Raw genomic sequence first — 26,838 nt, 5'->3', positions numbered from 1 at the left:
CAAGCACTTTTACCCTCGGAAATATGGCCCCTCCACCTTGTTTTTTGAGGCAGGTGTCTTAATGAATTTGGAATTGCCTGATTCAGCTAGGCTGGCTCTCCAGCCAGCTCCAGTAATCCATCCGCCTGCACCTTCCAGGTGCTGAGATTACAGACCCACTCGGTGCCCCACCCACCCACCCCCACCCCCGCCCCGTGCAGCTGTTACTTGGGTTCTAGAAATCGAACTCAGGTCCTCAGCTTGCCCAACAAGCTGACCCATCTCTCCAGAACCCATCTCTCTTTTTAATCGCCTCTGAATGTTTTCCCCTACTGCGGCCCTCCTGGGTGAGAAGCAAGTGGAAGTTGTGGATTCTCAAACATCTTGTGCTTTCAACCTCTCGCTCTGTATCCTCCTATTTCTGGTAACTGTAAGAACTCTGCGGTGCAGAAGAAAAGCAATTCCCACCCGCGGGGACCAGAAGCTTACAGCCTATCCTTTAGTCCTTCTTGTTGCTTTTCGCACCGCCGAGCAGTAGGGGGCGATAGATCCCGGGACGAGGTTCGGCTGCCTCCGCCGGCCGCTCCCGACGCGTCCGTCGCCGCGTAGACGTTGGGGGCGGGGCCGTGCTGTGCGCTGTGACTGGTGGCGGCCCCGGCAGCAGCTGCCGGCGTAATAGTGCGGTCGACGGCTTAGATAAGTTCCGTGGAGGCGGCAGTGGCGCCGACTACGTGTTGGGCGGCGGGAGCGGGCCCGGGACTTGGCGCTCAGCATGCCGACGGTGGAGGAGCTGTACCGCAACTACGGCATCCTCGCCGATGCCACGGAGCAAGTGGGCCAGGTAGGTTCCCCGCGGCCTGGAGGGCCGGCCGCTCGGGGTTGGACTCCCGCCGCACTGGGCCGCGTCGCCGGGCGCGCACTCGGGGCGGGAACGCGGCCTCGGCCTGCGCGGGAGCGCGCGGTCCCGCAGCCCGGCCTTCCCGCTGTCTCCCGGGACCCGCGGCCAGCCGCGCCGCCTCTCGCATTTCCCGGACTGTGATGAGATGGAAAGTTTTCCTCAAGGGATCAGAATTGTTGGTTCTGGAGGCAGAAGTTGTGTGCGATCTAGAAAGAGTAGGATACGGGGTTTGTGCAAAGCACAAGCGAGGTCCTGTCGCCCGGGCTTGGATCGGAACTGGCGGCGGCGGCGGCGGCGTTCGTTCCCTGCGCTTCGGGGCGCCTGTCGGGCACCCAGCGACTCGTGATGCGCGAGGAAAGGACGGGCGTTTTGTGTTGTTTCTGAGAGGGAGAGTTTTGTGAAGAAAGTCGCAGGGAGCGGGTGTGGAGAGGGGGAAGATGTAGCCCGGAATAGAATGTTCTAAGAAGTGCTCTCCGCTCTTTTTGCCCCAGGCGTAGTTTTCTTAACGTCGCTGAATTCCCGGTCCGGACCTTGAAGCTTTGTTTTGAACTTGTGCTAGTAAGGTCATGTGCATGTCCTCTGGGGAAAAAAAAAAAAAAGAACCCAGGCTGGCCAGGAGGTTTTAGAAAATCCACATTTTCAGTCCCTAGACGCTTCGGTGATTTCTCTGTGTGCTCATCCCACAGCGTAGAAAGCGAAACGTCCTTGAGCTGAGCGGTGGAGGAGTCGCTTCCTGTCCCTTAGGATGTACGCGGTTCCAGTAGAACCTTACTAAGTTTGCAGGGAAGCGGGGCGTGTTAGAACTTAACTCGGTGTTGTGCATGTACCAACTTCCAAGTGGTTTTTCTTCCCTACTTCCATGTCTGTAGGGACTTTATTGTCAGAATGTATAGGTTCGCCTTTACGATGTGTACACGCTGTTAGGTCCGTTGTAAGGCAGGATTTTTCCGCCTGCTTCAAGATGGGAAAATACGATGGTCAGACGTAGAGGAATTCGTTGTTCCTAGGAAAAGTGATTCGGCAGCCTTGGCCATCGTAATTTTGTCGGTGTTTGTAACTGAGTTAGGGAGAAGTGTAGCTGACTGTCCTACCAAAACTTAATTTTGTCGCACATCCGCAAGAGAGACTAGGGATGTAGCCAACAATAGGGATTCGCTACCGGTTTGTGAATGGTGCTCTTGTTTTTAGGTTTTAGGTGGCGGTGTTTTGGTGGTGGTGGTGGTGTTTGCTTGCTTGCTTGCTTGCTTGCTTGCTTGCTTGCTTTTGGTTTGTTTTGGTTTTGAGGCTGGGGTTTTTTGTGTAGTCCTGGCTGTCCTGGAACTAGCTCTGTAGAACAGACTGGCCTCGAACTCACAAAAGATACGCCAGCTTCTGCCTCTCAAGTGCTGGGATTAAAGGTGTGTGTTACCACTGCTTCTCCCAAGGATGGTGCTCCCGTAAAGAGAAATCGGGAATTTTCCAGGGAAAACTGTACTTCCTGGAACTGCTCTGTAGAACGGACTGTCCTCAAACTCACAAGAGATAATGCCAGCTTCTGCCTCTCAAGTGCTGGGATTAAAGGTGTGTGTTACCACTGCTGCTCCCAAGGATGGTGCTCTCCTAAAGAGAAATCGGGAATTTTCCAGGGAAAACTGTGTACTTTGCTGCTGTCTAATCCCTGACCAATTTTTGCTGATTAGGGAAAGTATTTTTTGTCAGCCACCTACATAGAGTACATTAGGGCAGATGGAAGCCAAGTTCTATTTGTATGGAGAGGGCCAGGTATCCTTTTCTGAAATGCCTACAGCCACATATGTTTAAGTTGTTCTTTTTCTTTCCCTTGGATTTTGGAATACTGTAGACTGCAGGTTGATCATCCCAGTCTAAACTCCAGACTGCTCCTAATGTGCAAGTGTCAGGCCCCAGTGTTACCTGGGTATGGGAAATGAGAGTTACACAGATCCTCTATTACCACTTAAATGTTTTAAATTCCGTTTTTACTGAGTATGTGAGTGAATATATGTGGGTGCAGGTATTCATGTGTGTTTGTGTACCTGTGTATGCACATACATGTGGAGGCCAAGGTTGATATCAGGTGTCCTCCTTATTTACTGTCCACCCTATTTTTTGAGACAGACGGACTGAATCTGGAGTTTACCCATTCTACCAGTCTGGCTATCTAACAAGCCCAGAAATCCTCCTGTCTCTGCCACCCTAGTGCTGGGATTACAGACACATACTATGAGCCAAACTTAATGTGGATTCTGGGGATTGAACTCAAGTCCTCATGATGATATGGCAAGCGTTGTACCTGCTGAATCATCTCCCTAGCCTCACTTATGTTATCTTTATGGTAAAAAGCTGGGTTGAATTGATAGCTCTCTTCAGGAGGTCAAAAATGGCTTTCTCAAGGCAAAACTGCAGTTTGGGAAGAGTGCTTAAAAGACAGAAGGTAAAAAGGACGAGGGTCCTGTTTTTAGCTCAACGTGATGGCAGTTTCCTGGGTGCAGTATGTTTTTTGGGCATCTGCCAGGTACTAAGCGCTGGGCATTGGGACCTAGCATGATGGCCTCTAGGAAGTGGGTAGGTAGTCAGCACCTTCCTGAGACTCTAGTGACCACATTATTTAATACCCTGATGGCAGCATAACCAATACAGTGGGTCCTGCCTGTGTGGTACTTCTTCACTTTAGAGAAGATGCCTGGAAATGCACACCAAAAATCATAGTGGGCCTTAGGATGTTGCTGCAATTTTAACTAACAAAATTTTAACTAACTAGCTTTATGAGGAAGACATATCAACCATTGTAGAAAAGAAAAAATACCTTTTTGTGTTTAGCAAGATAAATTTTCATGTTACATTCCCTGGAAGATTGCTATGTAGACCCTTCTGAAACTGACTTTGGCAGTTTTGATATGTCATCTTGAATTTTATTTTATTTATTTATTTATTTTTGGGGCTGAGGATCGAACCCAGGGCCTTGCGCTTGCTAGGCAAGAGCTCTACCACTGAGCTAAATCCCCAACCCCAAATTCTATTTTTTTAGCTAAAAAAACCATTCTTCCCCTCTCTAGGGGAAGTCTTTCAAACCAGCACCCCCAAATACAGGGAAACACACAAGTCCCCTGAGGCCTAGAAGATGTGTCCACCTGTGTACATGCATGTAGACCAGAGGTCACTTCTGCATCATTCCACAGGAGCTGTCCACCTTGTTTTATGAAATAGTCTCATTGGGACCTGGAAGCTCCAGGGATCCGCCTGTCTCCACTTCCTTTGGGATTCTAAGCAGTACCATCATGCCTAGCTTTTTCCAGGTGTTCTGGGATTTGGACTAGAAAATAGCAAGCACTTTCTAGACAGCTATTTCCCCAGACCCTACCCTCCTTCCCCCAGATCTTATTAGCTAATTTCCCTCAAGCAGTAAATGCCTCTCTCTTGTTTTTAAAGATTTTGTTGTTGTTTTGTATGAGTTTTGCCAAAAGAGAGGGTATCAGATTTCCTGGAATTGGAGCTATAGACAGTTGTAAACTACCACGTGGATACTGGGAATCCATCTCCTCTCTCTGGAAGAGCCACTGTTCTTAACCACTGAGTCATCTCTCCAGCCCAGATCCTTTTTGAACCTCCTTGTCACTGTTTCTGTATTTATTAATAGTACTTCATGTATATTTTATTTCATATATGCTTTTTCTTATTCCTTCACTAAATTATAAAGTTGTGGGTATAATAAGTATTAAATCCTTGCACTGTATCTTGTCTTTTAGGAAATAATTTCTTAAAGAAATATATACAGGGGTTGGGGATTTAGCTCAGTGGTAGAGCGCTTGCTAGAAGGCCCTGAGTTCAGTCCTCAGCTCTGCAAAGAAAGGAAAAAAGAAATATACACAAAGAAGGTCTATCTCTGGTAAATTAAGAGAGTTTTACTTTATAGACAGATGAGAGCCTGCATTTCTAATAAGCAGATTGCAGGTGATCAATTCTAAATAAGTGTTCATGTCTCCGTGTCTTCCATTCCCCTTCACTTCCATGTTGTGCTACACTTGCCTCCCTGACACCAACTCTCTTCCTCAGGTCCTCTCCTCTGGCCCTCCTCACTGCATTCTGCCTCCAGCCTCCAGATAGCCATGATAGAGCAATGTGTAACCCACCTTTATTTCACATTTTAACTTAATTTTAAAATGTAAATATTAACTTGATCTAGTGGAACACCCCTGTATTCCCAGCACTCTGGAGGAAGAGGGAGGAGGAGGAGCTCTAGGCCAGCCTAGGCTGTAGAACAACTTACAGGCCTGCCTGAACCACATAGTGATATTCTGTCCTTTAAAAACTTATTATCTGGCCTGGAGAGATGGCCACCAGGTAGTCACCTGCCATCAAACCCAATGACCTGAGTGCAATCCCCAGTATCTACGCAGTAAAAGGAGAGACCCAACTACCTCAGGTTTTCTTGACCTTCCTAAGCTGCCCTTGGCACATGTGTCAAGAAGCTGTTAAGAGACTAGCAGTAGGCTGATCTGAGATGCTGTGTAATCCCAAAGCTCTTGATAGGTCCTCTTGCTCCCTAACCCTGAGTGCATTGCCTCCTGGGGTGGAAGAGGCTCAGTTTGCTGACTTGTGTTGCATGAAATGCTATCTTTCAGTAGCTTTATTTTGTATGATTAAACTACAGCCAAGGACCAAGTTCAAATTCCTGAAAAAATATATGCAAATACTAGCAACCTAAATAGTATCAAATGCAAACTCTATTGAGTCAAGGAAGAAAGCAGTAATATAGTTGGCTGAAACATTTTTTTTCTTCCAGTGTCCTTTCAGTGTTGTATTTGAGGTTATTTTGCACTGCTGGGCATGGAACCCAGTGTTTATTGTGAGCCAGGCAAGGGTGGTACCACTGAGCTGCACCCCAGCCTCTTTATCTTTTTTTCTTTACTCAAAAACATATTTGTTAAAATCCTGTCCTTCACCTAATCTGTGACCTATTGATGCATACTGCCTGTGTTTTGACCACCACTGCTCCATCTTATTTTGTTTTAAATATATAGCAGTTATACACTGTGGTTTCATTATATTTTCATGTATGTACATAATGTGTTTTGATCATACCCTGTTCGCTTTCTCTTTTACTGACTCCTTTCTTTTCCCAGATAGTCCTACTGTCATGTTTTAATTTTGTTGTTTATGAGCCAATGAGGTTCATCTGGACTACACACTACACAAGATCATAGATGAGGGGTTATTTACAGAGCCTGGGCATCTTATTAATGCCTTCGCCATCCCTCCCCCAGCAACTAGTAATACTTAGAGACCCTCAGGGAGTGGGGAGGCCTCATGAGTTCCTTCCCACTCAATGACAGGATGTTGGTGGCCCAGTCTTGTGCAGATCATCAAAGCTACTGGAAACTGAAGAATGCCACAGCACACCCTCCATCCTCTGATCTTGTGTTCTTCTGCCTTCCCTTCTCTGACATCCCTGACCCTGGGGATAACATGTACCACTTGTGGAGGAGCATTCAACAGGCACTCATTTTCAGTACTTTGACTACGTAAGAATCTGCCGTTCCTTTCCCCGCTGCAGACAGAAGTTTCTCTGAGCAGTACTGACAGCAGTACTAACCTATGGGGATAAGTGTAATTTCTTAGATGGCAATTTGGTGGACACATACATATCCATTTAGCAAAGTAACAGCTGTAGTTTCCCACTTGGCCCTATGACCTTCCCAGCCACAGGCATTCTGACCAGCCTACAGTCCCAGCTGTGAATTCCTTCTTAGGGATTGAGCCTCAGTTCCAGTCAGAAAGCAGTTGGTTACTTACGTAACAGACTCACCACTGTTTCTCCAATGTGCATATCTTGCCTGGCATATCAGAGTTCACAGCTGAGTAAGACTGTTGATGACAGTCTCCCCTGCAGCCTGCAGAACCTTCAGACACTGGGTGAGGGCTGGCCAGCAGGAAGGAGGCTTGTTTTCAGCCTGATGTTTTTGTCCTGCTAGCAGAACATGTAGTGTCTCCATCACAGTTCTGCTGGGCAGCCAACCACGGTGGCAGTTACCTGTTTTGTTGGGGAACCTAGAGGCCTCTCTCCACAGGAATGCATAGGGAAGGAGCCCACCTCTGGCCCCTGGGCTTTTGTTTAATAACCGACACCAGAAGGCACCTTTGTTCAAACTCTTAAATAATTCTTAAATTAGCTTTCCAATTACCAGGCTTCCTTCGTCTTTTTTATACAAGTGAACTGTGCCCTCCCCCACCCCTGCCATGCACACAATTCTTTTAGTAGAATACATTGATGAAAATGGTTCAAATTGTACCTTATATTTTCCTTGAATATTTTTAAAGAATTTTAGAGTTCTATTTTATTATTATTGAAAACATACCAAAACAAGGTTTTAGAAAAGCATCAAAAATATTTACAATTGGGGCTGGTGAGGTGGCTCAGGGTTAGTACTTGTTGCTCTTGACAAGTGAGGACCCAAGTTCAATTCCCAGCACCAGCATAATGGCTCACAACTATCTAGTTATAGGCACTGGACACACAAAGTACTTTACAGTTCATGCTTCTCTTGTTTTGAGACAGTGTTTCACCATGGAACTGCCTGGCCTGGAACTTACTTTGTAGACACCAGGCTGGCCTTGAACTCACTTGGAACCCACAACCATGCTGGAGGAAAGGTGAACAGAGCTGTGCACTATTTGGAATATTTGATGCTGCTGACAGTCCAAAGTGCCACTAAATAATAAGTCACTGATTACTGAAGATACTATTTTATTTTCTACATTAGTAACATGTAGAGGACTGAAGAGATGTCTCCATTGGTCAAGTGCCTGAGGCCCTGAGTTCAGATCCCTAGTTTGCATGTAAAAACTCAACATGGTGGCTCATGTCTAATCCTAAGCCTGGGCAGTTGGGGAGGTGGAAACATTCGGTCCTTGGAGCTCCCTGGCCAGCCAATCAGTGAGCATTGGGACCATCAAGAAATAATGTAGAGGTGGGGCTGGAGAGATGGATGGCCCAGCAGTTAAGAGCACTTGTTGTTCTCGGAGAGGACAACAGTCAGAGCTGACTGTTGGGTCGGCCTTACGTAAGTGGTAGTCAGGTGACATCTGTTAGCCATCATTGCTTAGTTATTTGGTGGAACTTTGACTTCTGGATTCAGCGTGTTGAATCATAATGACTTCCCAGGGTTTTTTGTGCCTGTGATGCTGGATCCACTTTAGATGCCTGTGTGGAGTATATGCTTAGGCCTTAAATTTTGCTTTGTGGGAAGAAGTTCTTGGTTCTGACAAGCTTTAGAGCCAACAGAACTATGTTTGGGTCTTGAATCTGCTACTTAACTTGCAGTGTGACCCTGGGCAAATGATTTCACTCTGTTTTCTCAGCAGGAAAATAGAGTAGTTGGGAGGCATGATGTAGACAGTGTGTCACTCCATCCCTAGTAGACTTTGACTAACTGTCTCCAATGATTCCTCTTTATCTGAAACATCCCCACCCCACCCCCACCTCTGGCTAGGGAAGATTTTTAATTTAGACAAAGTAGGGTATTTCTCCAAGAGACTTTCCAAATAAAGCTTTAAGTTTGAGCTAATGGAAGTCAGATTTGTATTGCTCTGCAAAAAAGGGGTGTCAGAACTGTTCATAACTAACTTTATGAATCTGCTGATGAGCTCAGACAAACCACAGGAATGTAAAGTGGTAGGAGTCAGCCATGATTTTTTTTCAACATTTACACTGAAAAATGTATAGTTTACTTTCAAGTAAAAAATGAAGAGTGACGTCATGCCTGCATTTCATGAAGAAGCTAGCCTTCCTTATTCATGGACATATCTGTTCATAAGGAGCTGACCTTCTCTTTCACATGATCCTCACTCCACTCAGCTTTATTTGTTCATTTAGCCCAGTATTCACCACAAACGTTGTTAGAAAAGAGTTGATGGTGGGATTTACTAGTCACTCTCTTCCTGGTGTGAAGTAAAGACAGCACTCAGTTCTTCCCCTGGCAAAGCGGCCCCACTGTGTTCACAGGTGGTATCAAGATGATAATTCGGGGGGCTTTATTCTTACTGAAGTTGTATTTGTGTGTCCGTACAGAAGTCTTACTCTGGATTTCTTGCCATTTAGTAAAAGCACCAGTAGGGAGGAATGGGCACTTGTTGAGACTTCCATTGAGTGTCTGAGAGAGAGCACTTAACTTTTTTTAATTTGGCAGAAAACATTTGTGCTTTGGGTGTATTCTCGTGTACAATGAATGTTAGACTTTGTCTTATTCCAAAATTGGGTAGCTTATACAAATTGTTGCTGTTTTCACATTGTAAAATATAAGATGAAAATAAACTTTGTTAAAATTACTTAATTTCAGAAATGTATTCCTTTCACCTTCCTCAAGACACTAGTTAGAACAGGTCCTTGTGGGTGGGAAGCAGGGTAAGACAAGGTCTTGCTGTGTAACTTAGGCTGTCTTCAAACTTGCCACCTTCTGCCTCAGCCTCTTGAATGCTAGCATTACAAGTATGTACCACTGTGCCTGACCACAGGCATCTTTTAGTAATACCTTTAGTGATACCTATAATGATAGGATATTGGGACGTTAACAACTTACTTGCTTTTTTCCATTTAAAATTAGGGTCATATTTCTCTCTTTCCTAATTGACAAATAAAATGGACTGGGCAGTAGAGAATAGGGAAATAGAGTAAAAGGTCATGTCCAATTTAAGTAGTCAAACTGTAGTGTTTGTAAACATTTGGAGCATTGCTGCATGTGTATTGCATCTCCCCATAGGTTCTAGTCCTTCAGTATTGTTCTTTTTGTCTTCCTTCCAGCATAAAGACGCCTACCAAGTGATACTGGATGGCGTGAAAGGTGGCACCAAGGAGAAGCGATTAGCAGCTCAGTTTATTCCAAAATTCTTTAAGCATTTTCCAGAACTGGCCGATTCTGCAATCAATGCACAGTTAGACCTCTGTGAGGATGAAGATGTGTCAGTAAGTTTATGTTGACTCTTCACTAAGCTTTCTAGTATTTCTATGTAAAAGTAACATGATCAAAGTAATAATCAGTCCATAATCCACTTATATGGTATGATCACATTGTACCAGACCCAAAGTGAATGCTACACCTGAGAAAATATTAAGTTTATTATCTTGTATTTATGAAGAATGCATGGAATAACATTTTTTGTTTTGCTTTTTCCTTACCCATTGCTAAAAATGGAATGTGGCTCATATCTTTTCCTAGATTGTTATTCATATTTCATACTAAATTAGATTGTTAATTTGTGCAGTTTTTGTATTTGTAGATGTATTATATGTGCATAAAAAATAGATGGTCACTGTAATACTTTAACTGATTACCAGATAAAGAATCGATCCTTTCCCAAGGTTTAGATTAACCATTAGCATTTCTAGTTATTGGTGCAGGCTCCTAAATTTTTTCAGCTATTAGCTCTTAACTTTCTAAATGAAATCAGTGAATCAATAGCATTTCATGCAGAGTATGCTAGATATAAGCTCTATCATTTTTAATGTAAGAGCTAGTAAATTGGAATCTTTTAATTCAAATTGTAAGTAGTCAATATAGAAGACTCTAAAATAACTCCTGGTGAGGGCTCTGTCATGGTTGCTGTTCTAAAGGAACAGTGTATGAACATGCCTAAAAGTCACAACCCAACAGTTGTATATAAGTCACATACAAACACGTTTGTTATCACTGAACTCTCTGCTCCAGTCCAGTACATAATATCCCTTTCAGCTGCATTTGTCTTATTTATTCTGTGAAACCTGAATAGTAAATTAAGCCAGTGGCACATATCTTAGTCCCAGCTATCCAGAAAGCTAAGAAAGAGGATCACTTGAGCCAAGAAGTTTATGGCCAGTCTTGACAACATCATGTCTCAAAAACAAACAGGCAAATTTTTCTAAAAACTTACTAACAGGAGAGATGGCTCAGCAATTAAGAGCACCTGTTGCCTCTCTAAAGGGACTATCCCAGCACTCAAAGGCGCTCCCAGTGACCTCTAACTTCATTTCCAGTGGATCCAGTGCCCTCTTCTGTCCTTTCTGGGCACAAGCACATAGGTAGTGCACACACAGAGAGACATAAATAAAAGTAAAAATCTTTCAATAATAAACTCATTTTTATGGGTGGTGAGATGTCTGAACAGGTAAAGATACTTTCTTTCTATATAAGCCTAAGTTCAGTCCTCAGAACTCATGTGAAATGGAAAGAATGCACCAACTTCACAAAGTTGTCTTCTGACCTCCACATACGCATTGTGCCATGTGTACCTCCCTCCCACACCATTCTCAAATGGACACAATAATGGAAAAAGCATCTTCTATTTTACAGTTCATGTGCTCCTTACTATGGTTTCTTCTGGTTTTAGTTGTCTTAAAAGCTGAGTTTGTCATTGCTTTTTTATGATGATGCTATTTAGTTACTTCTTGTTTGTTTGAAATCATGCCCAGATACGACGCCAAGCAATTAAAGAGCTGCCTCAGTTTGCAACAGGAGAAAATCTTCCAAGAGTAGCAGACATACTGACCCAGCTTCTGCAGACAGGTGAGGGGCTTTTTTGCCCCCTTTTAATCTAAATATTCTCTCTGGAATACTGGCTGTTCTTAACTTGGTTTTGTTTGGGGCTGAGCAGGAAGGTCCTGCCTCTGGCAGATGATATTGAACTTCTTTTATTCAGCTTTGTGAAACTCACTGGCTTCTGAGTCTGTTATTTGTTTTAAATTCTGTTTATAGAAGCATAACAGTGGGCTTCTCTTCAGACTTGTAACACATTATCATTTTGCCTGTTTCCTGTGGTGAGACACACATGCATGCCCGGTGATGTTCTCTGCCCCTGTAAAGGAATGATGTGGCCCTGATCCTCTAAAAGAGTTGCTTAGGCATAGGTTGCTTGTTCCATCACCTGTGAGAAACTGTTGAATCTCAACTCTGAAAATGAAGGTGGTATTTTAAATTTATCCTTTATTCATCATGCTGTTTCTCTCCACAGATGACTCTGCAGAATTTAATTTGGTGAACAATGCTCTATTAAGTATATTTAAGATGGATGCAAAAGGTAAAGCCAGTTCTCTTTCTGAATCATGCTTGAAGTCTTAGGAACCCAGGAAGCTTGGGCTTTACTCAGGTCTTTTTCATAAAAGTGATGACCAAATCTGAAAAGGGGCCTCCCAACTTAGATGTTTGTGACTTTCCAGTAGAAGTAATTAAAAAAAAAGTTCAAATTTCCCCTTGAAATGTCTTGGAAAAGTTCCTTTTGCAACTTTAAAGAATTCTTCTGGGGTTGGGGATTTAGCTCTGGTAGAGCGCTCGCCTAGCAAGCACAAGACCCTGGGTTCGATGCTCAGCTCCAAAAAAAAAAAAAAAGATTGTTTGAGCCAGGCAGAGGTGGTGCACGCCTGTAATCCCAGCACTTGGGAGGCAGAGGCTGGTGGATCTCTGTGAGTTTGAGGCCAGCCTGGTCTACAGAGCTAGTCCAGGACAGGCTCCAAAGCTACAGAGAAACCCTGTCTTGAAAAAACAAAACAAAACAAACAAACAGAGATATATAATGCAGAAGGTCTTTTGAGCCAGGCGGCGGCAGTGGTGGTGGTGGTGGTGGTGGTGGTGGTGGTGGTGGTGGTGCACGCGTTTAATCCCAGCACTCGAGAGGCAGAGGCAGGCGGATCTCTGAGTTCGAGGCCAGCCTGGGCTACCAAGTGAGTTCCAGGAAAGGCGCAAAGCTACACAGAGAAACCCTGTCTCGAAAAACCAAAAAAAAAAAGAATTCTTCCAAAATACCTGGACTTAATGATTGTGGTTGAAAAGAAATGCCAGTCATATTCAAGCTGATGATTGGGAGCAAACCATGTGGCCTTTCTGGGTTGGGCTGTAAAGATTTCTGACTGACTTTAGTCAGCATTGATGGTAGTCAGGGTGTTTATTCACTTTTTTAAATAACTAGGAAGTAAATACAGCTGCTCTTTATCTTTACAGGAACGTTAGGTGGCTTATTTAGCCAGATTCTTCAAGGAGAAGACATTGTTAGAGAGAGAGCAATTAAATTCCTGTCCACAAAACTCAAGACGCTCCCAGATGAAGTGCTAACTAAGGAAGTTGAGGAACTCATACTCACTGAATCCAAAAAGGTCTGTTGGAGTCACCTTGAGATTCGTTGATAGTCATATGTTGGGTGTGGAGGAGTGATGTACCCCACTGTGGACGTGTTCTGTTCCTTGTATTTACCTCTCCTTCACTCACCCTAATGACTCACACTAGTTTAAAGGGTGTAATCAGTTGAAATCCTTGGTGTTATCCTAATTGCTCCTTATTCTTTCCCATCTTGAGATGGTCCAGGTATCTGGAGCATTTTAAAATAAAATAGCACAATGAAATATTAGAAAAAATACATTTTTTTCTCACTGCCTATAAAATATTTCAAGAGTACAAAAGCATTTGTATTAGCTGCTTACATTGTTGCTATGGCAAAATTGTCTTAGTTGGGTTTTTTATTGCTGTGGAGAGACACCATGACCATGGCAACTCTTGTAAAGGAGACATTTAGTTGGGGTGGCTCGCTTACAGTTTCAGAGAGGTTTGGTCCATTATCATCATGGTGGGGAGCATGGTGACATGCAGGCAGATGTGGTGCTGGAACTGAGAGTCTTGTAGCTTATAGGCAACAGGAAGTCAACTGAGGGAAGCTTGAGCAAAAGAGACTTCAAAGCCCACCCCCAACAGTGACACACTTTCTCCAACAAAGCCACACCTCCTAATAGTGCCACTCCCTATGAGATTATAGGGGCCAATTACATTCAAACTCCCACACCAGACAAAAGCAACTTGAGGAAAGAAAGGCTTGTTTTAGCCCACAGTTGCAGCAGTCATGACATCGCAGCCACAGTTCAGAAACAGAAAGAAATGCTGTACTCAGCTAGCTGTCTTCTTTTTATCCAACAGTTCCACACCCCAGCATGTGGAGTGGTGCCACCCACATGAATTAGTGTACGCTAAATAAGCATGCCCAGAGGCATGCCCACGGGTTTCTCTCCTAGGTCATTAACCATCACATTGTGCTTATTTGTCTGCTTTCAGCCTCTGGTATAGTTAGAAAGGGTAAGAGTGCCAAAGGGTGTCAAAATTGGCTCTTCACTCACTTTTATAGAGCCAAATTTAGGGAATAATTTTAAAGAAAATTCAGCCCTATCTCTGTCAAGACTTTACTCACTAAGGGGATTCTTCAGTGAGAAAGAAGTAGCTCTGGGTTGGTTATTTAGCTCAGGGGTAGAGCGCTTGCCTAGCAAGCACAAGGCCCTGGGTTTGATCCTCAGCTCAAAAAAAAAAAAAAAGAGAGAGAGAGAGAGAGAGAGAAAGAAAAGAAGTAGCTCTCCTGCTGAGAAGGTGGTAATGTTCTCACAGACCACGTCTTACATAGTCATCTGAGTAGAACTGCACGCTTTAAACCTTCTCAGCCCACTGATACAGAGGACTTAAAATAAGAACGTCCCGTGTGTCCTGTGGACAGATGTCAGATGATGTGAGCAATGCTGCTTAGTCATAGGAAACTACTGACTTATCAATTTCTCAATCATTTCTATCACTCCCACCCTCATCAAGATTCTTTTTATGTATTTTTCTTACTCTTTTTGGAAATTTTAATCTGAGATACACTGCAAATTTGTGAAGTTCTGTGTGGGGGCAGTGATTTGTATGGTTTAAAAACAAAAAGCAAAATTTCTTAAAATAATTTTGGTCCTCTTCGAGAATACAGCTTTCCCTTTCTCTCAACTTAAAACTTATCCTTTTGTCATACAGAAGCATTATGATGTAACTGAAATAATGCCACTCTCACTGTTGATATCCCCCCCATTCAACTCATAAAAATGCTATTCTTCTACCTTCTTTCCCCAGGTCCTGGAAGATGTGACTGGTGAAGAGTTTGTTCTGTTCATGAAGATACTGTCTGGGTTAAAGAGCTTACAGACAGTGAGTGGAAGACAGCAGCTAGTAGAGCTGGTGGCGGAGCAGGCTGACCTGGAGCAGACCTTCAGCCCCTCGGACCCCGACTGTGTGGACAGGCTCCTGCAGTGCACGCGGCAGGCCGTGCCTCTCTTCTCTGTGAGCTCTTTGTTCCATGTAGCAGACACTTGGGTTACTGTTAACTCTGTCCGTACTTACTCGGACACTCCTGACCTGCCCACGAAAGCATTCTTAGTGGGACAAGTAGAAGCAGAATGGCATTGTAAGAACCCAAAGCAGCAAGAAGTTTCTCTGAGGCTTGCTTAGAAACTTTTTTAAAATTGTGAGAACTTGCATTCTATCTCAAGCTTTGTTTCCCCTGAGTGGGTTTTCTGAGATGTGTTTGCCTAGTTTGAAAAACATAAAGGATCTATCCTTGTTGGGAAATGTGCAGTGTGCAAGTCCAGCACTAAAATGCCACTAAATTAAACTTTAGAGCCAAAAGGGACATCCAAGATGTATCCATGTCCCAGTGTTCAAGTGACTTTGCAGGGAAAGTTACATAATGGTGGGCTGCTTAGTTCACACTTTTGAATGCCAGTTGTCTACTGTAATCTGTGAAAAAAGACCTTGTTTGTGACTTGTTTTTTGCATTGTTTTTACAGAAAAATGTCCATTCTACAAGGTTTGTGACATATTTCTGTGAGCAGGTTCTCCCTAATCTCAGTACCCTGACTACCCCTGTGGAGGGTCTTGATATACAGTTGGAGGTAAGAGAACAAACACTCCTGCTTTCAGCCCTGAAAAGCTAGTCCCACATTTCAGCAGAAATGTGAATCACTGATTTTGATCTGACTTCCAAGGGGATAATTGAAACGTCTGGCAGTGGCTAGCCAGTAATCTTCTAGGCCAGAATTAATTGCGAGGAGTGATTTATGGATTCCATTATAGCTGCTGCAGTAGGACAGGGACAGCACTGTCATTGTGCAGAGTTTATACCTTTGAAGCCTAAATATTTTTAAATAGGTACTTAATTCATGATAGTCTGCAGTATAGAGTTGAACTAGATTGGGCCAGTGGGGTGATTCGAGCAGGTGAAGGTATTTGCCACCAAGCCTGATGACCTAAGTTTGGTCCCCAGAAACCACATAGTGGAAGGAGAGAACTGACTGCTGTAAGCTGCCCTCTGACTTCACATGTGCAGGCACATGCCCATAGACAAAAACTTATAAGTGTTAAAAATAAACTGATCAACACCCTGTGTCCTTTACCCCTGCCCTCCAGTGGAGTGAGCACCCTCCTGCTTTGGATCTCACTTGTAGCAGACACAGTTGTTTTCATGGTGTCTATTGTGTTTCGTGTGTTTACAGTATCACTCTTCCCACATTATCGTGACTCAATCTTATATCACAACCCTGTGAATGGTAGTGAATTGACTGAAACCTGGAAATGCACAATGCCATTTCCTTCAGCAATCTCTAGAATGGAGTATGGGTATATATCACAGTAGTTTGCTTCAGGTGTCCTAGGCTAAGCTGGTCAGTCTGAGATTGGATGGAGCAGGATGAACATTCCAGATATTGGCTGTTACAAGCATTTTCAGATAGTACCTAGACCTAACTTCAATAGTGAGAACCCACCTTACATTTGAGTGACTGGTTGCTGTTGCAGATTCTGAGTGGTGCTTGGTAGGTTAATGTATCCCTTTTTGGTATACTGTCACTATAAGCCTACAGTAGGAAAGAGTCATGTGTATTCTAAAGAGTCACGTGTGTTCTTTTCCTTGCTTCTCACAGCTGTATTGGGAATTAGGGGACCTGGGATTTGCTCAGATACAGACCCTATGACTGTACTAAGGGCCTTTACTTACTATAATGTTTAATTGTAAGATTTCAACTCTAGGGAATTTTCCAGTTCTAACAATTATGCTTTCTGAAAAGCATAATTGAAAATAAGCACAGTCTTTTAAAGCTGTATAGAATTACTCTCATTCCATAGCCCTTGTTCATTTAAAAATCATTCTAATGGTAAATTTGTATGTTTTAGGTATTAAAATTGTTGGCCGAGATGAGTTCATTTTGTGGTGACATGGAAAAACTAGAAACAAATTTAAGAAAACTCTTTGATAAGTTACTGGTAAGAGCTTTCCTTGTGTGGACTTAATTTACTATTAATTTCTACATGGTGAGAACTATCTTTTGAAATGTGCCTTGAACACTAATTTTAGTGATTTCTACTAATTCCATTGAAAGGAAGTCTCTGGATGTTGGTATTTCCCGTTGCTGGTACTTTGCATAAAGATCACCCACAATTTAGAAACTAGATCATCCCAAATCAAAATGATATGTCCATGAAAAAGAAAGTATCACTAATTCTTCTGATTGTGCTAAATAGGTTACGAACTGTAGTTGGCTTGCAAAGGCCATTTGTTCCAGGCCACCAGCTAGGTAGCTGCCTAAGGCCAAGTAGCTTTAGCAACCAGGAAATAGTCTGTCCTTTAAGTTGTAATTGTGGAGAAAATAAACCATCTGATAAAAATTATTACCAGCATCATGGAGTGACTCTTGTATTTGATGTGAGCAGTTACATAAATGGCCAGAGGTAAGCTTTAGGCCCTTGGCATATCTGGAGACATTCAACATCTGCTGCTTCCAGATTTGCAGTATCTATTGGGGTATTGTGAGGCAGACATTGAATGTCTCTGTTACACTTTCAGTGTAAAGAGTTGGACTTTAGAAAATATTCTTGCAATTCATTAAGAATATAGTCTTGGTGTACAATGAACCTTGCCTGCCTAGTGCCTAAAGTTATCTGTTTCTCCTTTTGTTATTAATGGTGGCATCTGTAACAGGTTAATAATGATAGCTGATGTGCCAAAATGTTGGTCAAATAGATCCTAGCTCAATTTCTAGTCTGTTTTTAGTATTCTGTGTCTTAAAACCATGCCTTAGGATTACATGGTATCTCTCGAAAGAGGCTTTAGAACAGACTGCAAACATCTGGTCTCTCCTGTCTTAGGAGTATATGCCTCTCCCTCCAGAAGAAGCAGAAAATGGAGAGAATGCTGGTAATGAAGAGCCCAAGCTGCAGTTCAGTTATGTGGAATGTTTATTGTACAGTTTTCACCAATTGGGCCGAAAACTTCCAGATTTCTTAACAGCCAAATTGAATGCAGAAAAGCTCAAAGATTTCAAAATCAGGTAATATAGGATGGAAGTTGTTCAGTCCTTGGCAAAGTGAAAAATCTTGAAGCTCCCTGAGTTTTGATTTTGTTCTACAATATCTGATTCTCCCCCATTTTTCCTTGTATAGTGGAGTAGAATGAGAAGTCCAGAATACACAAATTTGTGAACAGGTGTGACATCACAGATTCCCTGGTGCCAAATTTGTGAACTTTTCACAGATGTGACATCACAGATCCCTGGTGGGAAGTGAATTTTCAAACAAATGATCTCTGGTTCTTCTCACTTGCCATATGACCTTGGGCAAGGTCCCCAACCACTTCACTCCTTAGATTTTTCTCATCTGTTAGATTTGAATGACAGTAGGGATATGAGTAAGCTTGCACAATGCCTAGTACAAGCACTAGCAGGTATCAGATACCTGTATCCACAGTTGATAATATTCAGTGGTATTGAAAGTGCTAGGAAAACTAGTGGTTGCTTTGTCATAAAGATATTTTGTATAAGAAACATTCCATTAATAAATCCACTTACATTTTGCATGCGTGAGCCACACTGTTACCTGTTAACTAGCCTGTTTTTCCACTGGGAGTGGTTTACTATTTGATTAGACAGGAATCATGGCCCACAGACTCTATATAGTGTTAGCCACTCAGAAGCTGAGGTACAGTAATCACTTGGGCACAGTAAAGGCCAACCTGGACAGCATAGCAAGAATCCATCTCTGCATCAAATGCTTGATGAAATACTTGATCAGAAACAAACAACTTAAGTACTCTTTGTTGTTGTTGTTGTTGTTGTTGTTCATATAGCCATTTTTGCACTGTGTATTGCTCTGCCGCAGTAGATTATTTAAGAACAAAATTGAAATGATGAGTTACTGATTAAATACTTTGTCATTTAGGTTGCAATACTTTGCACGGGGCCTTCAGGTTTATATCAGACAACTTCGATTGGCTCTCCAGGGTAAAACCGGCGAGGCCTTAAAAACTGAGGAGGTAAGAATGCTGGCTGATGACACAAAAGCTGTCAGTCCCATGACAGACTTTGTGGGTCCTTGCTGGGATTTGGGTCTCCCTGATCTTCATAATAAAACCATACTTCATCCCACTCCTAATGAAATCTTTCCAGTTTCCCTTAAGACGATTCTTATAGTAAGTACTCCATGCCCTGTGTTTTCGGGTAAATTGCAGGTCATCCTTTTCCTAGCCTGCCAAAAGAAGCTTAATTGATTTGCTTAGGGTAGAGAAATGGGGGGGGGGGGGGTATTCTCTGTGGCTTTAAACCTCTACCTAGAAATCAAGCTCTACCTAGAGATGGGAATCTGGTTGCATGCAAAATGGGATGTATACACATAAATTACTGAATTTTAATTTTCTGTTTCTTTTACAGAACAAGATAAAAGTTGTTGCATTGAAAATAACAAATAATATCAATGTTTTAATCAAGGTGAGTCCCTTTTTCCCTAACCTGCCAGCTAACTAGAGTCAGTACAAGAGGTTTTTCATATGTCTGCAGTAGCTAGATGTAATTTCATTCCTAATATTTGCCTTCCTAATTTTAGAACTTTATACTTCTTTGTAATACTAAGTGATATTCTGGAGCTAACCTCAATTTAAAAGGTTGGAAAAGCTGAGAGAGGCATGCAAAGCAGTCAGCAGATAGAAATAGACTTAGACATTTCAGTAGCTTAAACTTCCTGGTAGGGTTTTTGTTTTTTGTTTTGTTTTTGAAGACTTGACTTTTTTTTTAGAATGATGTATTTTTATTTTGTGTGCATTAGTGTTTTGTCTACATGATGTTAGGGTGTTGGATCCCCTGGAACTGGAGTTACAGACAGTTGTGAGCTGCCCATGCGAGTGCTGGGACTTGAACCCAGGTCCTCTGGAAGAGCAGCCAGTGCTTTTAACCACTGAGCCATCTCTGCAGCCCTCAGTTCTGGTGGTCTTAATGTTGTTGGGTCTTTTTGAATGGTCAGTGCAATTTTGCACTGCTTATTGTAATAATGGGCAGGTGATATATATATATAAAATGAAATGTTTTCCTGTGGCCTTCTTTGTAAACTTAGCTGTGTAATTCATTCAGACTTTTCTGTGCTGCAGACTAGTGGTACCTTGCCTTTTTCTGTTTGTTTTTTGTTTTTTGTTTTTTTTACTTATAATTACCTTCCTCTTCTTTTTTCCCTAAATATCTACTAGTGTGTTTATAACACCCAGAGATAAAGCATAAAGTGAGGACAAGTATGACTTCAGCTAATGTAGTAGAAATGCTATGGAGAAAGTGCTTTTTATCCAAAAGAACGGGAAAGCATTGCAGGGACAATGATAGTATCATTAGACATGGAGTATGAGTGTCATCTTTCCAGGATAAGAAGTGAAAGGGCATTCAAAGCAGAAGTCAGTGAGTGTGTGGTGTACTTTATATATAATTCCACCACTCAAAAGGTAGAGGCAGGAGGATCACAAGTTCAAGACAGGCCTAGTCAACAAAGTGAAACCACCCTATGTCAGTACCCAACCCTAACTTACAACTGCTAATGAAAGCTTTATAATATATATCTGCTCCCATTTGTTACCTGGGTTTGATCAGTGCCCAGGTAAAAAGCCAGGCAAAGTGCCTACGCATGTAATACCAGTACGGGGAGTGGGGGGCAGGTTGCGGGCCACGGGAATATCCCTGGCACTCGCTGGCAAATCAGTCTGGATCAGTGAAAGACCCTGTCTCAAGCTAAAGTGAAAAGTGCTCAAGAAGACACCTGGTATCAGCCTGAGGCCTCCATGTACACACACATGTGCACAAGCACCAGCACAAAAACACTAGTAAATGTTTTCTGTAAATTGAATTACCCTAGTGACTGTCTTTGTGCAGAATGAAAGCTTTCTTGGTTAGCTTTTTATTCATTGAAGTTGGTAAATTGATGTCTCATCCTAAAATTTGGAGATATTTTGAAGGGAGAAAAAATAGCCGAGGTTTAATAATTTAAATCACACACAGAATTATATTAGTGGAAGTAACCCCTGTCCTTTACAACAAAATTGCCCCAGTTTCTTTTCTTACACAATTTTCTTTGGGTCTCTGATTAGCTGCCAGCACAAGAAATGAAAGCTTTTCTTCCTCACACTTTTTTGGTTTTTCAAGACAGGGTTTCTCTGTGTGGCCCTGGCTGTCCTGGAACTCACTATATAGACCAGTGTGGCCTTGAACTCAGAGATCCTCCTGCCCCCACCTCCGAGTACTGGGTTTGAAGACATGCACTGCCATCACCTGGCTCACATTTTTTTTCAGTGTGAAGGATTAAACCCAGGGCCTTGCACAAAATGAATCTTTAAGATGTGTCTTCCTGCCTCTTTCCTTGCCCACTACTCCCTAACAGCACATCCATTAGAAGTCTTGGCTGATTCTGGTTTTGTCTCTCCAGGATCTCTTCCACATTCCTCCTTCCTATAAGAGCACAGTAACATTGTCCTGGAAACCTGTACAGAAAGTCGAGATTGGGTAAGAAATGGATATTAAAGAGATTCAAGAGTAAACAAATCCTGAGTACATTGATAACAAATGATTATCAGGAAAGTGTTAAAATATGATGCTTAAAGTACAAGTCTCATTCCAGGGCTTTACAGAACAGGGTGGAGTGCTTGGTTACGTTTGCATTCTTGTCACATTACTGGACTTTGTTGACAGCTTTGCACAGTGAGGACTGCATATGTCTGTGAAACCACATATTTCAAGTAATTTAAAGCCTTGTAAATGCCCTTGGTTATAAGTGTATACCTCAGCAGTTACTGTGATGGCATGGGACTTTATCTATTTACTTTCCAATGTGACTTTCCTCTTTAGCAGATCTTTTGCAACTCACAGACTGATTTAGAACTGTGTTGTAGCTTTTGGCATAATACAGTGCTTTTTAATTGTTGCTTTTTCCACTTTTGCAGGCAAAAGAGAGCCAGTGAAGATACAAGTTCAGGTTCACCACCCAAGAAATCTCCAGGAGGACCAAAAAGGGATGCCAGACAGATTTATAATCCTCCTAGTGGGAAATACAGCAGCAATTTGAGCAACTTTAATTATGGTGAGCGTTTTCGTTTGGGTACAAGCAGTGCAAGAGATTAGGTAGAAAGTGGTACGTGCTTTTAATTGTGAATTGTATATAGTATCATAGTTCTGTTAGGTTGCTTTTCTGAGTTAGCCTGGAAAAGGGGCCCACTGGGGAAATAATTATATCCCATTTCTCTATAATTCTTGTGGGCTCACTGAACCAAGCATGTGACACCTAAGCACTTGAAACAGAAAATATGCCTGCTATAGTAAGAGGAACCAGCAGAAACAGGAAGTTGTCATAAGCCATTGTGTGTACAAGAAAGGCAAGACATGAGTCTGGCAAATGTGGTATAGAGGGTCTCTGGGACTTATCAGCCTGTTGTTGGAAATACTCTGGTTTTCTTTGGCTAGCTGAAAGAGAAGCCATAGAAATGGAGTTGGATGGTGGAGCATTGTGTGGTGGGAGGATGCATTGTTAGTCACACTGTCTTCTTTTACCCAAGATGCATCTTTCTGCCACTGCTTTCTACCCCCCTTAGCTAGAACTTCCCACCTGTCCATTCTCTCTGAAGGCTCTAGATTTAGTAATAAGTCTGTCTCTTACTGGCTTTTCCCCATATAAATCCTTTAAAAAGAATTTATGGAGTATAATGACACATACCTATAATCCCAGTGCTCAGGAAAGTGATACAGGAGGGTCACAAGTTCAAAGCATACCTGGGCTGAGTAACAAAATCCTGTGGAGCATGGTTGTGTTCTCAGTGACAGTTTAAAGGGTTTTCTGTCACTGAGCAGTGTCAAATGATAGTTTTTCTTGTCAGGTGTGGTGCATGATGCCCACAGATGAGCTCCCTTGACTAGAACATATTCAGTCACATTGTTTGTAGATAGATGTTCATTATAGTCTCCTTCCTGCTCACAGTTTCCCCAGTAGGCCAGGAGTACTAGACATTTTACAGTTATTATTGCTGTGCTTTTCTCTATTGGACTTTTCTAGGATCTGGGCACATTCTTAGGCATAATTGAACTTTTTTTTTTCCAGCCGTTAGGAATGGAGTTTACAGCATTTGCCTCCTTACACAAAGCTCTGGCTTTGATCCTCAGAACACACACACACACAAATAATAATAATAATAATAATAATAATAATAATAACTTTAAAGTTAAGAGAAACTAGAAACCATTGAAATAATTGTTAAAATGCTAAATTGTCCTTTAGAATGAAGCTCACCAAAAAAGAAGAAACTTGGGTGGAACCCTGTATGTTAACAGTAGCTGCATTGAGTGAACATCAAGAAGAAATGCTCAAAATAGAGAGATGACAGACTTTAGTAATACTTTTGCACAGAGTTTTAACAACTCATATGTAGCTGAACAATGAAAGCAACTCTGTTCTTTGTATTAAAAATGAAATTTTATTGTTTTGATGCATCCTTCATACCCGAGGGGGAAAAAATTGAAAAAAATGGAAAGGTTGGTTTTTAATAGTCATTTAGTGCCTAGCTAATAACTTTGTGCATTAGTTTGCTAAGTGTACTGATATTTAAAGAAAATTGTTTTTGTGGACTAGGTGTATGGAGTTTATAGTAAGGTGGAATGCCTTGGCTCCTGTGCCTGAGAGAAAGGAAGTGGAAGCAGAGAAGAAGGGTAAATCCCATGCTCCTTAAATAGAAATAGGTGAAGGAGTGACAGCTGGCCACAAGTTACAGTCCCCACAGTCACTGCAACTCCACCATGTTACAGAGAAAAGTGTTGACTAGACTGGAGAAGTCTAGTTAGTTTATTTGTCTCAGAATTGAATTCTTTTTCCTTTTTTGGAAAAGGGAGATTCATAGACAATCATCTAATAAGCAATAATGGCAAAAATTTTAAAAATGGATTATAAAATTGACCTAAAGGTATTTTTCAAGACACCAAGATTGTGGATCAGAAAGACAGTTGCCAGCCTTGATTGCTGCAGTGAGGAAGTTCAACAGAGATTGATTTCATTTGCCATGATGAACAGTCTAGCCTCACTGATAATTTCAGTGTTCTTCACTAGAGAGAATCTTTTGAGCTAATTCTTCTTGGTCTTGTTCTCCTGTGTGCCTTAACTCTGTGTGTGTGTGTGTGTGTGTGTGTGTGTGTGTGTGTGTGTGTGTGTAAGAGACAGAGACAAAGACAGCTTAGTGACCGTTTAGGGAGTTCATACAGCTCATAAAAGAATGAAAAGGCTCAGCATTGAACCTGCACTTAACATGAGTGACAGTGCTATGGATGGTGAAATCACAACAAAAGCTACCACCTGTGTGTCACCTACAAAAGGGTAGCCTCGTTGTCCAAGACAGTTGATAGTAAGACACTTCTCATATATAAAGACCAGAGAGGTTTTTTGTCTAAGTGCAGACATTTGTATAGTTTTTTTCTTTAATAGTGATAGGCACCAAAATAAAAACTTACCAGTATGGTTATCCTAACATTGTTGCTTTGAAACAACTTTGCTAATGAGAAGCATTTAATCAGATTGCTCTGAAGTATCTGGCACTTTGCTGTTTACCTCTCTGCCTCTGTAAGTGTTACCCTGGTTTGATGGACAGAATGAATTTGAAGACTGGCAGAATAAATAGCACTTTAGCTTTCATAAGGCCTGCTGCTGTTTTCAGAACTACAAGCTGTATCTTTTCTATTTGCTGAATCATGAAGGCCTGAGCAAGACCTAAACCATTGTTCGCTTTTTCGTAGAGCAGAGAGGAGCCTTCAGGGGAAGTAGAGGAGGCCGAGGCTGGGGAACACGAGGAAATCGTAGTCGAGGAAGACTCTACTGAGTACGACATCACATTCTTCAGCATTGTTATGAGCTTAATATTCTTAAATCTACTACTCATTGGATTGCCGGGGATGTCCCTTTTAAAAAGACTTGCTGCCTTCAGCTGAAAACCTAATGTTCTTTCTACCTTTGTATGTATGATCTACTTTTGTAACAGACCATGGTTGTGTCCAAGGTAAAACCACAACAATATTTTTGGATGCTTTGTCTGCAGCCTTGACTTGTTTTTGCAATATCCTCATTATCAGACTTCATCTTGTGAATCTTGCTTTTAAACATCTTAATAATTTGTTATTGAGAACTGAGTCTAATGGAAAATTCAGTCTAGTTCAAGGTCTGGTAAAGTTCTTCACTTTTGAAAGGTTACTTATTTTCCTCCCCATTCTGTTAGTTTTTTGCCCAATATATGGAGAAGAGTAATAATCAGTCTTAACCTTTTGCATTCATTGATCTCTAATGAAGCTGCTAGGCAGCACTGTTGTAGCATTCCTACTAAGACTCAGAAGTTCTTACACCAGTTTCTTACAGTGTACAAGTGACATTAGGTTTTTAGGAGGCAGTGAGTGCTTTGCATTGCTTCCTTCACTCTTCTCCATTTTTTTTGGGGATACAGCTTTTGAACACAGGGTCTTATTTGAATGGGAGTACATGTGCATAATATACATACAAACATAAGCATATGTTGTGTGTATATATGCATGCTATGGAACTTGAGTGTACAACAAATCAATATTTTAAATTCTAGGAATGGGTCATCTGACATAGTGATTATCCTTTTGAGGCTAAATCCATTATTGATTTGGTATCTAGGTTTTTACACCAGTAGGGAGGAATTTGAGTCAGTCATACTTATGTCATTATTATTGTTTAAAACTAAAAACAAAGGCTGTTTTTCAGAGACAAATATGAAGACCCTTGTTGGGGAAAAACAGCCAGATCTAGTGTACATACAGGTTCCCACAAGATGTGATAGTGTAATTTAGGATTTGGAGACTTAATAACCAGGGCTACCCAGGAAGTGACTTGATGACATAGTACCATTAAATAAGATGCTCAGTTTGCTTTTGCCACTTTCAAAATTTAACTTCTCAGGTTATTGATCAGATTATTGTATAAGTTAGCCAGTAGTCTTTAGATTAAAACAACAGATGGGAGGTTTGTGGAGTGTCTCGTGGGCATTTTGTAGCCCAGACCCTTTGTTCTTCATTTGAATGTTTCATATATTTTTGTTCCACGGTTAATTTTCCTTCCCCAAGTTTGCTATTCAAATCAGATATTCAGATGTCATTGCTAGTAGGTTTGTTATTTTTTTGTTTTTGTTTTTGAGGGTTTTTTGTTTCTTTTGTTTTGAGGTTTCAATTCCTACACAGGTGTCTTCATTACCATTACTTCTACACTGGGAAAAAAGCAAAACCCCTTTGTGAGAATTACTGCACATATTTATGGAAATAATATTTCTAGAAGTCTAGAATGATACAGGTGAGCACAAGAAGTTGGTCAGCTTGACTAAGGAGTGCTGGCAATAATCTCTGAACATTCCACAAGACTGAGCTGAACCTAGGCTTCCTTAGAATCTGAACAGACATAGGAACATGGGATCCAATTGAAAACTGTGACCATCTAGTATGGACCTCAGAGATAGATCAACCATGGTCTAAGGCCATTTCGAGTACAAAATGAATTGGACTACAGCAATATAAATTTGAGCATAGTATAATTTTTCCTTTTTCTTGTCTGAGTGTATTTGTAAACTCAGCAGAAATAACTTGACCTCATTCATACCTGATGCAGAGCTCACTGCATTCCCCCTCCTCTTCCTCCTCCTCCCCCTCCCTTTGCTCCTTTTCCCTTGCCTAGGCAATAGTGCATAACTTAGTTCTTTTTCTTCAGAGATTTGAAGAAAATCTTCATGCCATAAATATGTTTTTTCTTCTGCAAGACACCTGTTTATCCCCTTGTTTAAATGTAAATGTTCCCTTATGCTTTTGAAATAAATTTCCTTTTGTAATTTTG

The 26,838-nt window shown here is 41.8% G+C and overlaps 1 protein-coding gene across 2 annotated transcripts; it reads left to right on the top strand.

Annotated features, from left to right (window-relative positions):
- The first annotated feature begins 557 nt into the window (after positions 1-557).
- Api5 (apoptosis inhibitor 5) lies at positions 558-26,838 on the top strand. Of its 2 annotated transcripts, none has more exons than XM_036184566.1 (14): positions 558-820; positions 9,672-9,833; positions 11,316-11,409; positions 11,855-11,920; positions 12,838-12,989; positions 14,752-14,958; positions 15,465-15,569; positions 16,846-16,935; positions 17,818-17,999; positions 18,886-18,979; positions 19,374-19,430; positions 21,400-21,476; positions 21,914-22,050; positions 24,746-26,838. In XM_036184566.1, exons 1-14 carry the CDS (start codon positions 752-754, stop codon positions 24,766-24,768), a joined length of 1,515 nt encoding a protein of 504 aa, XP_036040459.1. In that variant the 5' UTR covers positions 558-751; the 3' UTR covers positions 24,769-26,838. The 2 variants fall into 2 exon arrangements, with proteins under 2 accessions (XP_036040459.1, XP_036040458.1); XM_036184565.1 differs by having other exon boundaries at positions 24,741-26,838.

The sequence above is a fragment of the Onychomys torridus genome, chromosome 4 (genome assembly GCF_903995425.1).
Source record: "Onychomys torridus chromosome 4, mOncTor1.1, whole genome shotgun sequence".
NCBI lineage: Eukaryota > Metazoa > Chordata > Mammalia > Rodentia > Cricetidae > Onychomys > Onychomys torridus.
The sequence above is the reverse complement of the archived record's forward strand: the minus strand, read 5'-3'. Positions and strand labels throughout refer to the sequence as shown.